General features: G+C 30.5%; 1 protein-coding gene across 1 annotated transcript; it reads right to left on the bottom strand.

The window, feature by feature from the left end:
* Nucleotides 1-850: 850 nt before the first annotated feature.
* LOC100168454 lies at nt 851-12,224 on the bottom strand. Its single transcript, XM_008190228.2, has 10 exons — nt 11,410-12,224; nt 10,509-10,868; nt 9,599-9,823; nt 9,231-9,482; nt 8,324-8,490; nt 6,379-6,958; nt 2,815-3,174; nt 1,705-1,929; nt 1,347-1,598; nt 851-1,217 (listed from the first exon to the last, which is right to left on the bottom strand). Exons 1-10 carry the CDS (start codon nt 11,939-11,941, stop codon nt 1,051-1,053), a joined length of 3,120 nt encoding a protein of 1,039 aa, XP_008188450.1. The 5' UTR covers nt 11,942-12,224; the 3' UTR covers nt 851-1,050.
* Between the last annotated feature and the right edge of the window lie 4,615 nt (nt 12,225-16,839).

The raw sequence follows: 16,839 nt of genomic DNA on the forward strand, positions 1-16,839 counted from the left end.
AGACTATTATAATAATAATTAAGAGAAGTGTAGCGTTTCCGTCTTTCAAGTGTGAAAGAAAATTATCTGTGTTTGTATATACATATGGGTTTCAATCAAGGCCGTATCCAGACATTTTTGTTTTGGGAGGGGGAGGCTCCAGACATGTATATATTGTTATTTTATTGAATTTAAGGTTTTTATATTTGGTACCTATGATACATATTCAATTCAATAATAATCAAAATACTAATAATTATTATATACTATAATTAGCGTATAATGTATAAAATATATATAATGCGTAATAATATATATTATACCACCCCCTTAACACCACCTAAGACTACATTTCATGTTTATACAAAATAATATTTCTTCGTATCTTAGTTTTATTTCCACGCTCAGAATTAGGATGCTGTTAACTTCATAGTAATTTCTCTTTATGATTATTATTAAGTTATTATTATGTTAAATTTAATATTATTATCTATATTATTAACATGTTATCAATAATTTTCACATTTATACTATCATTTCTTCATTAACTGTTATATTACCAATATGTAAATGCCGACTGGCGTCTATTAATTAATAAATAAATAAATAAATTATAAGAAGAATCAGTGTCATATATTGACGGGAATGAGGGGTAATCTGGATGTAGTATGTTGAAAACCATGATATACTTAAGTAAAAATATAGCCTATATAACGAATAAAGGAACCTGAGAGACTGCTGACTTTTTAATTGATAATTTTGTTTTATAACCTATATCATCCCCGAGAAAGAAATCGTAAATAGGCCATAAATTCATTAAATAGTATACAAATTACAGTTTGCATACTTGGTGTAATATACAATACTACAATAGTGTTTAGTTCAATTTATTGAATTCAACATGAACAATATGGTACAATAATTAGCTACAATATAAGAATAGGTATCTCGTATCAAATACTTTAAGCTACAAAGAGTAAATTATAATAATAAAATAATAAAAATAATATTACAAAAGCATAATAATATAATAAAAAAAATATAGTATTTTATTTTATTGTAACTAAAAAATCACGCAATTTGTTTAAACAATAAACTTATTGGTTCATTTGGCGTCAGTAGAATAGATCTTGGATTTAATTTAATGGGAATTTTTGTATATTTACACGGAAATATTTCGAATTTCGATATTATTTCTGCTAATCCTGTTTTGGCCTCCATCAGTGCGAATCGCAGACCTATAGCGTTGAACAAACATAGTATATTAATTATTATATTATTTGTCTAGTTTTGATATTCTAATGAATACGTACTACCTAGTATACTAGTATACAATATAGTGCAATACTTAAGTGAACAATATTTACCTATACAAATCCTAGGTCCGTCGCCAAATGGGAGGAACGTTCCATTTGGTCTCAAAGCTTTATTGTCCTCTGTGAACCGCAGGGGATCAAACAATTCGGGATTTGGATAATACGCGGGATCGTGATGTAGCGAATATGTTGGTATAAGCACTTTCATACCGGTGTCCAAAGTTATGTCACTGTCTGGTATTTTAAACTTTTTGGTGCACACTCGCAGTAGACCAGGCCCAGGTGGATGCATTCTCAACGTTTCTAAATTAGACAATAGTATTTGTAGTTATGAGTTATAGTATTTCGAAAAAATTAATACTTTTTGTTAATATCTTCGAATTTTTGTACATTAAACTTGCGCACTAACCATTTAACACCATATCCAAATACTTCATATCTTTTAGCACATCGTAAGTAAGAATCCCTCCGTTTTCGTTTAGTGTATGTTGGATTTGTTTACGTAATTCGACTTGAATGTCTTGATTCAAAGCCAACTCGTACAAACAATAGCTCATTGCAGATGCAGTGGTTTCAAAGCCAGCCGCGAAAAATATAAATGCGTTTGAAGCTAAGACATCGTCCGTAAATAATTCTGAAAATTGTTTGGATTTATTATTATGTATCGATTAAAATATAGGGAGAGTTAAAAAAAATATATCTCTCAAGTCTCAATTGATCAACTATTATAGCTGTACCACCCAATGTTTCCCGGGCAAATAATTGTTTAAAAAAAAAATGTATTTGTGTCATTTCTACGCTGGATTTTATGCTTTTTGTGCCGTCGCATATCCGCTGCTTTTTTGTATGTATAAAGTGTGAAATATAAAACCAGGTTTGAGTGTCTAGCAAAACATTCTGCAGTCACCTTAAGTGAAAATCGACGTAAAATTTAGATATTTAATCACTTAGGTAGGCAATCCGCGGAGAACAAGACAGCAGTATTGTGGTGAATTCCGGACACGACGAGGTTGTGTTATTATTTTTGCCATAACAATGCGAAACTACTAATCTCAAAATCGTTGTTAACTGATAATTTATACCATTGATTATATAATACACATGTATTATATAATCAATGTTTATACATTTTAATATATTATAATATTCAATATTAAGTAGGTATACCTAATACATTTATTATACGGCCCTGCAAGGTGTGAGATATGGTACCTGGGGACTCCCCAGTCCCCATGGTTGCGGCCACTGTCTTGAATACTACCTATAAAGTATAAATAGTTATGTACCACATAACACATTCTCAAAATTTACATAATGTCATATTTTAGGTTTATATTCACTCATACTTGACTTGTGTCACTTGTGAAGTAATAATAACTATATATTATAAGGAACTATAAGGATATATTACACTTACTAGTTTAATACCTATAGTCAACTGTATAATCTAATAACTTAACATACAAAACATAACTATAATATGAATTTAAAATAATAAAATGTCTTTCTTGTAAATTACCAACTCGACTGTTGTTTATTTTTTCATCGTTTCTCAATTTTACCAAAATCGAAACGAAATCGTTACGATCTTCCTTCTCGTTTTTACGCAGCTCCAGTGTATCTTGAAATAAATTTAAATAAAATTCATAGACGAGATCGGGCATACTACGTAATCTAAACAAGTCCACTAGCCATCCTAGATCAATCAACCTCATGAAATTTAACACAGATGATTTCAGTGTGGGTGTAAAGACTGCCTGTCCAGCTCGTTGAAATTCTGTATTTGAGTCAAACAACGTATTGCAATTTATCCCAAAAGCACACCTTCCAATTGTGTCTATCGTAAATTTTGATGATACATCGGTGACATTAACAATACCTGTGTACAAAAAATATAATAGTGCTATAGTTATTATTAATTCTAAATACATGGTGTATTGGTATATATGATATATTATTGTATTTTTTGAAACAAATATATTAGCATATCCTGGGCTGTATAGGTACCTATATCACCGTTATTTATTCTTAATCTAATTTTGTTTACTACGCAGTCTATGTATTTATTTTTTATTATTTTATTTATTTATATTTAATATGACTTAAATATTAGTTATTATTGAATTACTGTGTATATTTTTTATTTTTATATAAATACAACTTAAATTTATACACCTATATTATGTAAAAAATAGTGTTTGGTATTAAATATGGCATAAATAAATAATACGATTAATTTTATGTGGTAAAAATGTTAATTCACAAAGTAAAATAATTGTTATCATTATAATTATTTATCAAAGTACCTATATGGTGTTTTGTAAACTAAATGATGATGATTTTACAATGATATATGTATTTTGTTTTTATTTTAATTTGTGTCTGTTGACCCGATAAGTAGTCGAAATAATGCTTCGATTTTCAACTTCAGTATCTTATCCAATGGGAAAGAGAATCAAATTGGGGCGTTCGGGAGGTAAAATTTCCCAAGTAATTTTCAAAAGTACCTTTGAAAACAAAATAAGTTAATGAAAAATGGAAAATTCTATGCTTAATCGGCTTTTGACAAAATCTATAACCTACATGCAGCTTTCACTGAATATGTATATAAGTATTTTATATATACACCTTAAAATTTTCAAATATATTGACTTGTTATGGGCTGTTATTACTGACAATTTCAATTTCCAATTTTAGGTTTTTTTTACTATAAATGTCAATAAAATTTTATTTATTGTGCCAAAAAGCGTGAAAATTTAATTCAAGGCTTTTTATATATTGTTACAATAGCATAGTTGAAAAATATTAAGACTACATAGGCACAATTTTTTTTAATAAGCATTTAAAGTTTGAATTTTGCCAACATTTATCAAATTAAAAATTTAAAAATGATTTTTTAATTAAAAAATTATAATTGTTCAACATTTAACGCTAAGGATTGACAATTTAAAACAAGCTTCTACGTAAGTAGGTTATTCTGTAACAAAAAATATAAAAACACAGTTTTTTGAAGTAAAACTTTTTTCTTGAGGTGTGGGTAGAAAAAAAATTGTAACGAAAAATGAAACTACAGAAAAAATGAAACTACACGTTTGTTTATTTATTTATATATGTCCATAGCAACCATTTTTAAATAAACATGTCTATCGTAAATTACATAATATTATGTTTTTATTGTATTCATTTTTCTCAATCTCTCCCTAATTCTCTTATTATTTCACGGGCCATTACAATTACTTATGAAAGAAGTTTTACTTCTACAGAGTCTAATGGTGGGCTCACACACTCCTTCACTTTTTTTAAATATTTATTTTATTTTAAAATTTGGACGAAATTAGATATTTATACGAATATAAGAACAATTTATACATACATAGTTTTGTGTTAAATTTTAAAAATATTATTCTTGGGTACTTACTTGAAACTTCTAAAATATATTATTATATACAAATCACAAATATGATGAATGATGATAAATAAATAATAATAATTAAATTTAACCGACTACCGTATTAACAATAGCAATATAAATATAATATAATATATCCTAGGTTCACAAACCGTCTCCCTCTTAGAATTGTTTTTCGTATAAAATGATATTATATCATTGAATTCAAATTTAACACCATCCATAACAGTTACCCATTATTGTAACCTACTATACAGCAGAGCAACTTCCACTTACCCACTTTTTAAAATATGTTAAAAAAAAAATTTACTTCACAAATATTGATATCAGCTATTGTAATTTGTAAATTATGTTTCTTCTAAACTAAACTACCTACTATAAAATATTTCTGATCTGTAGACGGTAATTGATATTTGATAAAGTCATTTGACTATTTGAGTTTAAAGTTTGAACTAAACGGTTATTTTTACCTTATAAATGTATAATAGGTACCTATACGTATAATCTATACCTAAAATTTACTGTATGCACTCGACAAGAGAGATTTTAAACAGCTTTCACTTATTATTCAACGTGCAGGTGTACCTATAACATATTATGTTATCCACTCAATATTTAACCAGCTGTTCGATCGTAAAATAATATTCAATATTTATTTTATTTTCATAAAATGTTTTATCAATATTATAGTAACTTAATAGGCTTTACTTGTTTTAAAGTAGGTAGGTACACCAATCATATATGTGATAAACTGATAAATTGCTAACCCCCAAGGTTCCAAAATATATGTTAAATGTAATCATACCCACATTAAGTCATATTCTTTCGTTAGTACCTAATTATGGAGCCGTAACTCTTATTATAATATATGTTTTATCAATAATAAAATTATGTGATAGTAGGAAGTACCTTCTTGGCTACTTAAATGGTTTATATACTATACCAATACTTGTATCAACTACCTATCAGAGGATATTTTAACCATGGGTACCTACTGTACTATAGTTCTATATTTCCTCAGTATATAGGATACATTTGATACAAAGTTATATAACACCAATACGAAATCATCACGTATTAGCTATAATAGTCGTATATTCATATAGAATTACTCTAAGTTTCTGTCACTTATAGTAGTAGTACATAATATTATATGATATTTGTTTAAATACTATGTTTATAGACTATAGTAGGTGAGTATTTAGTAGACAATTTTATATTATTACTCTGCAAGCTATATTTGTCTTTTAACTGACAACAATCATCATAATTTGGATAATACCTTTATTGTTATATAACAATTAGTATATGTATGATATATGAATCTATACATAAAATTGTAAATAATCGGATAACAATTTGTTTTATTATTATTGTTTTTAGTGTTTTTACTATAGATTTTGATGCATTAATTTTAACCGTGTATTCATAATTTTAGAAAAACGGGGAGTAATTTTCATTTGGTGTGTGTAAAAGGCACGTGTGTGGAATGCACATGTGTTTGTATTGTCTATATCTTTATAGAAGCCGGCGACTTTCAGACTTTCTATAGCTATTATCAGTATAAGTGTAATACTAATACCTTTTTATAGGCACTATCAACTATTAAAATTCCCTAATATATTGACGTTGGCGGTATAATCTTATAGAGGTTCATATTATGAAATTGAATACCTTGGCCACCAGACGTCAGGAGCAGCAGTTTGTCTGTGAGTTGGCCGGTGCACACGTGTAAACTGGCGAACATGGCTTTGAGCTTAGCCACGGTGAACGTGGGACTCAACTTGGCCCGGACGGCTTTCCACTTGTCGCCCCTTAGGTTCACTAGGCTGTTGAACAGCCCGTCGTGTTCGAACGACGTCCGGCTCATCACCCGGTCGTGGAACGACCCGAACTCCGTGGCCAGCACCGCGTGCACGAGTACTGGGTCGCGCACTACCAGCATTGGGTGCCGGAGCTGGTACACACCGAAGTACCGGTGGCCGACGAACCGCCGGTAGAGCGTGTCCACGGTGATAGTGCCCGACTCGCGGCCCATCGTGGGTCCGGCGAAGTGGCCGAGCAACGGTGCCGGTTTGGTGTGTGGCACGCCCAGCGCCGTCCAGTGCCCGTAGTAGCGCGTGCAGTACACATACGTCAATAGTGCTGACGCAATAGCGGCGATCGGTACGATCTCCAACCAACAACTGAAGCAGATCATCGCAAGCGGTTCACATACGGTTAGTGCATGCACTTGCGCAGGTATAAATTGGACCTAACAGACAGCGTGACGATTGCTTTAGGTGATACTGATTTTTGCGCTTAATAAGTGCGTTCACTGCCGCTGATGACGGCGTCGGTACTACTGCAGTTACTTTCGGTACTACTTTTAGTTACTACTGCACGCTGCACGTGCTGACGTAAACGACAACGCAGTTAATATTATTATTATAATATACCGTCATTACTTTTTAGTCTATAGTGGGATTCCCCACCATCTCGGGGCAACATCCATAATAATGATGATAAAATAATATTGTTTTGCGGTGCAGTAATCGTTGTCTCGGCCTCGTATACATATAATATTATAATTATAGAAACAGTACCTACCAGTGGCGTATTAAAAAAATTTTCATAGAGGGAGTGAAGCTAATTTTCCAAACACATTTAAGTGGGAGGCTCCGCTACAGAATATATTTATATATATATTAGATGTTTAGACGGGTATTTATGGGGCCAATGGGGGAGGCATGCCCCCCCCCCGTAAATACGCCACTGATACCTACATCCTACATAAGTCCCTGCAGAATAGGTACCTACCTATTATATTTAATAACGGGATGGTAGAAGTAGTCCGCCTTGGACGCGATGCTTAAATAATAATTATTAGTATATTATTCCGAGTACTCATATTTGGACAACCATTTTTATTCTGCAATCATCAATGCACATTAAAATGCTGGTTTATACGCATCTAAAATAGTAGGATTAAAAATACCTATCTACCTACTTAATTTAAAACGAAAGTTAATTCCAATATTTGTTTATTCTGTGATCTATGCCTATTGTCTTCCATGATCAATATTTATAACGGTAATATTAATTTACTATATAAGCTTTGTCCAGCGAGTGAACCTACCACGGCTTGATGAAATTTGGTTCTTTTGCAGCGTATCTCTTCGCAATACTTTGTCATAGCACCATAGTCCATAGGGAATTCAGTTTCGATGCTAGTGTGTCACGTGGAGAATGCTTAGAATTGGAGTGTTCTTCGCTGGACAGAGTACAGTAAATGTTACATTGATTTTCTCCCCATAAATATTAATTGTAACCTGTTTGTGTTTATTTTTAACCCAGGAATTGAGAGTTTTCATCAGTCGATTTAAATAATGAACGTGCATTGTCTAATATGCTTTAAAAGGGGTTTTACGCCTCTAAATCCCGAATTAATGCGCATTGGTGTAATGAGATTGTATATTTTGCATACTTTGAGTGATCGTCTTGAGAACTGAAGTGATGACAGTCCTAATAAGCGAAAAAAATAACACGTTGTAGGTGCCATGATAACACAATAATTTATTAATACTTTTGAATTTTGAGTTAACTCTCATCCTTGAATACTATTTTAACTGTTATATTATTGATCAATACTTTTGAATGATAAACGAATCGATTCGTTTGGTGTGAGTAAAATTGATCTTGGCTTGATTTTAATCGGAGTTTGTGTTTCTTTACATGGTGATACTTCAAATTTTGACAATATTTCCGCTAGTCCTGTTTTTGCTTCCATCATCGCGAATCGCAAACCTAAGTTTATAAACATACATTATATTTAAAAAATTAAAATGTATTGACACCAAAATACATTTTTATGGCTATACAATTAATTTAAATGTAATATTGGTATCAAGCCTGGTATCACTGACTCACAAATAAATATAATTCAGAGATAAAAAAAAATGTTGATGTTATAAATATTAATGATATACCTACTTCAATATTTATATTTGTAAAGCAAAACAGTACCTAGGTAACAAAAACGTAAACGTTTCCCACTATTATAACGTTATCGCGATGCCCAGGCATAGACAGTGCTAAACTGTGAAGTTGTACGTATGGGTTTAATATGACTTCAACTATCGACTGTTCAACCTTTCGTATAGAAACAAAGTAAATAAAATTTGTTTGGATAATGAGAAATAACTTTATTATGTTTTTATCATCAAAAACAGTTTTATAGCTATATTATCTATATAATAGCTGCCTGTATAGTGTATAGTAATAATGTTTATATCGTAATCGACGGTATTCACATAAATCCTATTTCCTTATCATGATAATCCTGCTCAAAATAGAAAGTATAATGATGGCATAATAATAGTAATAATAATAAAAACAATAATAATAATAACATTATAATATTATCCATTATCTATAATGTTATATTATAGAAAACATACTACCCGATGGGGGCCCATTATTGATTGATATCCGTTGTGGGCCCATGCCCCCCCTTAAACAGGGCTTGATAGGTATAGGTTACATACCGATACATATCCTAGGTCCATCGCCAAACGGGAGGAACGTGCCGTGTGGTCTTGAACTTATATTTTCTTCGGTAAATCGTTCAGGATCAAATATTTCTGGGTCTGAATAATACTTAGAATCATGATGTAATGAATATGTGGGTATTATTAATTTATCTCCAACATTTAGTGTAATGTTACTGTCCGTAATTGTGTACTTCTGAGTGCACACTCGATTTAAAACGGGAACTGGTGGGTGCAGTCTAAATGTCTCTAAAAGTTTGTTGATAAAAAAAAAGATACAAACATAAATTTATAAATATATTATATCTATTTTTATTCAATTTACTGCGTATAGATTCATAACGTAACATATTACAAGCACTAACCATTTATCACCATATCCAAATACTTCATGTCTTTTAACGTATCGTATGCGAGCTTTCCGTCGTTTGCGTCTAATGTTTTCTTGATATTTTCTCGCAATTTTACTTGAATTTCTGGATTCATGGCTAACTCATACAAGCAATAACTTATTGTTGACGCTGTAGTTTCGAAACCAGCAACAAAGAATACGAATGAATTTGCAGCTAATATGTCATCAGTAAACAGTTCTGAAAAGTAATACAAAATTAAATCATAATATGCTCGGCATAATATATTTTCTCAAAATAGATTTTATTAGAATTAATACAATGCATTTCGTAGTATTTTTTGTAGTAGATGTCCAAATGTGTTTGAAACTAATCAAATTAATTTCTTAATTTTAATGGTTATATCATAAAGATATGCTAATAACTAATTTTAATAGTTATAATTTGTACCTAACTTAATAACTTATAGCTATAAGTAATGATTTATATTAGAGTATTTTATTTATTCAAGCTATAAAAATATCCTATGTAGGTATTAGATTTCTAATAATAATAAATTAATATTGATTATTGACCATTTATATGTTTATTAAAATAATTAACAAACATTAATAACTGTATATTTAGGTAAGTACCAACCTACATTAAAATTACTGAATTTAAGTACAATATAATATATTATATGTTCATTATGTTCAATATTCATCTACTTATTTACTCTATAGTTATTGAATTAGTGATCCATGGCTAATAGTTGAATCTTTATGTATTTTAATAAATTATTGAAATTCAATAAATAAATACCTACCTAATAAGTAATAGCTTTTACCAATTAAAAATAAATTATACTCAATAGAGATTTATAAGTTTAATTATTAATTTTGACTATTGATTAATATAAAATATTAAAATATAAATGCCTTACTTTGTCCGTGTTCCTTCTGTTTTTCTTCATCTTTTAACTTTACTAAAAGTGCTATAAAATCGTTACGTGTATTTTCTCCAGATTTGTGTTGTTCCATTGTAGTATCGAGTAGATTATCAAAAAAGTCATATATGTTTCCAGACATACCACGTATCCTAAATACATCTAAAAGCCGACCAAAACCAACTAATCTGGTGATATTTAGTAAATTCGATCGAAGACTTGGCGTAAAAATTGCTCGCCCTGTACGACGAAACTCTGAATCTGGATTTGACAGTGCATTGCAGTCTAGTCCAAAAGCACAACTGCCAATAGTATCAGTTGTAAATTGAGCCGACGCTTCACTGACATCAACAATTCCTGTAAAACATTTATATTCTTGTCTTTATTTATAATTAATTAATTATTTATTACACATAATAGGTAAATAATAGGTACCTAGGAAGGTAATTTATGCATTTAGTCTTTTGGTCACATAACAATAATTAAAATATTTGAATATTTTGTAATTTATATAAAATATATTAGCGTTTATAGGAAACGGGTGCTTAATGCCTACACAAAGTCCTATTTCGTATAGGCATACATATTACATACCTATACCTATATGTCACGGCCTACACTCGTTTTTCGGCCATCGCACGCCTACGGAATTTGCTTTTTTTTCATTGTTCCTGTACCTATACGGCTATACTGTATACTGTATAGTATAGAATATTATGCGAACTAACGATGAATGAATTCTGTGAACAAATTACACATTTTGACGCGAGTATAGCAAATGATAAACATCGCAGATACCCTACCCTATCCTACTCTACCTGCAGTGTATATAAACATATATTAGGTATATTACATATAACATAGCTACATTTAGGTACCTAGTCTATAATATCATTACCACTGTTTTTCGTTATCTGCCCATTCAAGTTGTCGATCAGACGCGCCGTGCACACATTTATGTCACCCAACATGGACTTGAGCTTTGCGGCCGAGAAAGTCGGACTCAACTTGGCTCTAATTGCTTTCCACTGTTCACCCCGCAGGTTCACCAAGTGATCGAACAGCTTGTCGTGCACGAACGATACTTTGCCCGCGTTCCGGTCGACGAATGATCGGAAGTCCTTTACCATGATAGTGTGTACCAGCTGGGGGTCACAGACTACCAGCAACGGTTGGCGTCCCTCGTAGATGCCGAAATACCGTTGCCCGTCGAATCGACGGTACAGCGAATGGATGGCGTCGACGAGCGGTACGCGGCCCATGACCACGTCACGCAGGCTGCCGAATGGCGGCGACGGCGCGGCGTGCGGTACGCCAAGCCCGGTCCACTTTCCGTAGTGGTACGTCAAGTACATGTAACCCAGGAACGTGACGAGTAGAACTGCGGCGGCGCAGAGTTGGACGAATGGAATCGACCACACGCCTGACATGGCGAATCCAACTTTACTGCACAGCTAGCAGACGGAATTGTTAACGCGATGGCGGCCGTTCAGGTCCTTTGCAAGATCTATAAAGATTATCTCTACAGATCTCGCATGTAACCTTTCATTTACCTAACTGTAACTACTGCAACGGTGCTGTGTGGATTGATCGGTGTGTCGTAGTCGAACAGTATCAATATAATTTGTATTATTGTTAACACGTCTATAAGACAACTCGAGTGATGGTGATCGTGATCGTAGCAATTCAACGCGCAAACTGCAGGTATAGTAAAACTGTTGCTTTATTTATTCAATATAATTTAAGCGTGCGTTTGCGTCTGTTGTATTATTATTATTATGATCATTATGATTGACACGAGGAGAGGGTATTATAATAGCGGTGTTGTAGGGGTCTACTAATATTTTTTTTTTACTTTTATAGAACCGAAGTTCAGAAATAATTACCATGATTGCCTGTGCAAACGTTTTCTAACGCAAATCATCATTACACAATAGTTAACGATGTATCATAATATTATTATTATGTACATTGTATTTTTATATATTACTAAGATTTATGAGTAACACGGCAATCTATTATAAGGTACCCACCCGATATATTTGTCAACGTGACGTCATTTAGTCATTATTATGCTGAAAAAAATTGAAGAATGCAGTGGTATGGAGAGGATGGAGAGGTATGGAGAGGATGAGTTAATCTGTGTTATTATGGCAGTACCTATAATTGGACGAAATTAGTAGGCAGGTACAAGGTCGTTGGTACGTAATAACGGTACACGGAAAAAAACCAAAATTATAACATAAATATTTCAGAAATACTTCTTGAGCAGAAATCTGAGACGGAATGAGTAGATTTAAGTTTAATTTTAGCAATAACTTTGGTCATTTCTACTTGCGATGGTTCAGCTAGATGCTCATGTGGCGTTGTACCCATTATTGGTTCGGTTTAAAAATTGAAGTTCTCAGAAATCAGAATAGCTGGGAAATTGAGTGAACTCTATTTTGTGCTCCTTGTGTGATATTTTTGAAACATTAACCATAGTCTGTATTACAGTTAAAAGTTCACTATAATCTAGTTCAATGGGGAGTATTAATTTTTATTTTATTTATTTTTATTAGAATATACGTCAAACGGAAACAATATAAACAAAGTAATAACATTAACATTTTGTGTTGAACAAAAGTAAGATATAATAAAATATATTAAAACAATAGTATAATATACTATATTAAAAATATAGTACTAAAATGTTGATAGGTATAATTGTATACTTAAATTATTATTTATAGGGTGTTATCACTGGGTACCTTTCCTAATCTTATTATTCACATCATTCTTACTTTCACCTATCAACCTACTTATTATACTAAGAACATGTATAGATTGTAGATTACTTCAAATAAATAAAAAAAAAATAAAAAAATTACTATACAATTTTCTTAGAATGATTGCCGTATGTCTTAATTCATATAGGTACAGCGGTTTTACTTATAAGTTATAACAATTGCTCATAATCTATATTTACGGAATTGTTGTTTAAGAAAATGGTCGTCATTATGCCGAATCATATAATTTCATTTTATATTACTGATAATTTTTGGAATTTCGCTGTTGTACACGGCTGCTACATCATACACAATACATATATTTTGTTCAAGAATTGGGCCTCAATTCTCCATAATATTTTGTCGTAAATATTATACAAAGGTAGAAAATGAGTAGGTATATAATATATATAATATCCGTATATAGGTACACATAATTTTTTTTTAAATTGTTATTTAACCCCCAGTGACATAGGCTATTGGGTGGTTATTTTTAACTTTGGGGGGGGGGAGATAAAATTTTATTTATGAAAATATAACTACCAATAATTACAAAATATAAAAATTAATTTTACTTAAAAATAAATAGCATGAAGGAAACTTACTGCATTCTTCCTTAGCAGGGCATTATACCTAAGTATAGTATACAAAAACAATAAATTACATAAATTATAAATGTATTACATTTATTCTGAGCTGTTCATCATTAAATTAATATTAGGAGTATATTTGTTTATTTCAATCGATAACCAGTCGAAAAATTATTGATGTGATTATTAATGCGCATTCTAGCCTCTTCAGGGATATCCAATTTAAACATGAAATAACCATTAGAAACGTAGCATCTTCATGCTAGTCTTCTTTTCTTTCTTTTTTAAATTATTATTTATGAACTCTCTAAGAGTTAAATCAATTCTAACATATAAGTACGTACGAACTTGATTTATTAAAAAAAATGTTGCATGTCAGTTGATTCCTAATTAAGTACGCGGCTGTATCTACGCATATAATAAGCAAATCAAGTACCTATTAAAAATATTAAATCATAAATTATTAGAAATAGCTATATATATTATATTATTATAACTGAATTATTGTTGTTATTGCTAACAAATTGGATTATGAAATCATCACTTAAAATAATATGAACATCGATAAGAGTCTATATAGGTACCAAATTGAATGACGTGTCATCAATAAAATGCAATTTTTGGTTTTTATTAATATTTTAATAAAACTAATATTCTATAATATATTACTAATTAAGTGGATATTGGACTTATGTATGATGTAGGCAACTAATGCAGTTAAACTGTAATCTTTTAAAAATTAATATGTATATATTAAAACGTCATGTATTAATAAAACTGTATGTAGTCATTAGTCACTATATATTATAATACTGCTGCAGGCATAAATATATAATATAATATTTCCTATGTAATTACTTATATATTATACTATCCATGGAAGTTTCGAATGAATATATTATCTAATATATTATAATTATATAATACACACATATTATATATATTATAAAATATATATATTTAATGCAGTGATTCACAGAAAATTACAAATATTATATTTCCTCTATTTATGTTATTTTATCGGTTTGTTTGTATATGATAAATATTTTATAAGATAAGTATTTTATAAATGCTATCAAGGTTAAAATTACAGCTATTATAATCCACAGAATTTGATTTCTATTTTGGTCAAAATGTCAAATACATTTTAAGTAAGTACATATTGCTTAAGAGGACGTCACACGCGCGTGTTGTCTCCGTCTTACACGGGGTCCTGCAAACTCGACGCGGCGAAAATCAAAACATTTCACATAAAACTGCAGCTTATATTTCGCCACGTTGAGTTTGCTCACGTAGGACCCCGTGTTATACACGTACGACATAGACAAACGCATTTACGTAGTCCGAGTAGAACTTGCTCAATTTTGGTGTTAGAGAATAAAAACACCTATTACAAAATTAAAAGATGACAATATTTTGGAGGACAAGACTGAGTTTTAAAAAAAAAATTTGAAAAGTTAAAGGTATTTTAAAAATGTTAAAATGTTTGTTATTTCTAAATGATAATATATAATGTAGGTACGTTATATTGGGTGTAAACGAAAGAACGCAACTACTTGCCCTTAGAAATATTGTCACAATTCAATTTTATAATAGGCATTAAAACGTATAATATATATAATATTATAGTATCCGTATTCCTTGACATTTTGTAAGTCAACGTACAATTATATAAGTTGCTGCATAACATTTAAAATCTACCAACCTATATCATTATACTCAAGTAAAATCAATAATTTAATTTAAGTTCTGTAAACTATATTGTAAGCCTCGGGCCTTCATCGTAGTTCTGTATGTGTTCTCATTGTAGACTGTAGACTGTAGAAACCACAAAATATGTGAACTATATAAACGTATAATATACAACTTTATAAGAATGATACATTACTCATTAGATATATTTAAATATTTAATGGTATAATTAGTATTTAGACTTTTGTATAAGTCGAGTGTCGAGTGTACACGTCACACGACCTCTATTTTATATAATCACGGAAACAATAAAATATATATGAAATCACCACCGATTGACTTCATTCAGATACTGATAAGCAAGCCCAAAAAATCATATCTAGCTGGCGACCATCCTAAAATCCAAATTTTAGAAATTATTTGAGTTATTGTCTTCGATTCGATTATATATTGCCGCTCACTTTTGGGTGCGTCCCTAGTTACTATTAGGTTAGTAGGTTACTATTTCCCTGATAAAATTTTATATTTTTTTTTCTCATTTAACAGTCTTTATTTTATATTAATGTGCTACTAATTCATTTTTACAATTAATGATTATATTATGCTTAACAATAAAAAGGTGGGTAAGTGGATGTCGCTCTGCTGTACAGTAGGTTACAAGTGGGTCACTGTATAATGGATAGTTTTAAATTTGAATTCAATGATATAATATCACTGTATAAGAAAAACGATTCTGAGCGGAGACGGTTTGTCAGTCTAGTTATTAGACATACATATTATAGGTATACTTATCTATAGAAATAAAAAAAATTGACCTATAATAGGTATCAACAATAAATTCCAAATTAATCATATCACAATATCCATTAAGTAACGCTTTATACATCAACAACAAACTGTGGTACTATCATAGAATCATAGATATATAATAGTATACTTTAGAAGTTTCAAGTACCCCTAAATAATATTATACAATCATAACAAAATAACTAAAATAGTTAATCCACGTTTTTTAATACGTAATTTCGTCAAAATTTGAACTTAAAATGACTATAAAAATAAACTGTGCTTATGTATTTCTTAGAATTTTTGGTAACAGAATTAAATATTTACGTGGAATCTTGTTTTAAATTTTCAATCCTTAGATATAAAAGTTGAACATTTTATAAATTTTTAACTACAAATAATTATTCAATTTTAAATTTGATAAATTTTGTAAAATTTCACTTCAAATGCTTATAAAAAATAATTGTGCCTATGTATTTTTAATATTTTTCA

This window comes from Acyrthosiphon pisum, chromosome A2 (genome assembly GCF_005508785.2).
Source record: "Acyrthosiphon pisum isolate AL4f chromosome A2, pea_aphid_22Mar2018_4r6ur, whole genome shotgun sequence".
Classification (NCBI taxonomy): Eukaryota; Metazoa; Arthropoda; class Insecta; order Hemiptera; family Aphididae; genus Acyrthosiphon; species Acyrthosiphon pisum.

What these genes read in the sequence shown, in the direction of transcription:
- LOC100168454 (XM_008190228.2), bottom strand. Translation starts at nt 11,941, where the DNA reads ATGTCAGGCGTGTGGTCGATTCCATTCGTCCAACTCTGCGCCGCCGCA. An exon ending in TGGACCTAGGATATGTATCG is followed by an intron (nt 8,491 to 9,230) that starts GTATGTAACCTA and finishes TTATAAACTTAG; the next exon opens with GTTTGCGATTCGCGATGATG. An exon ending in AATAAACAACAGTCGAGTTG is followed by an intron (nt 1,930 to 2,814) that starts GTAATTTACAAG and finishes AACAATTTTCAG; the next exon opens with AATTATTTACGGACGATGTC.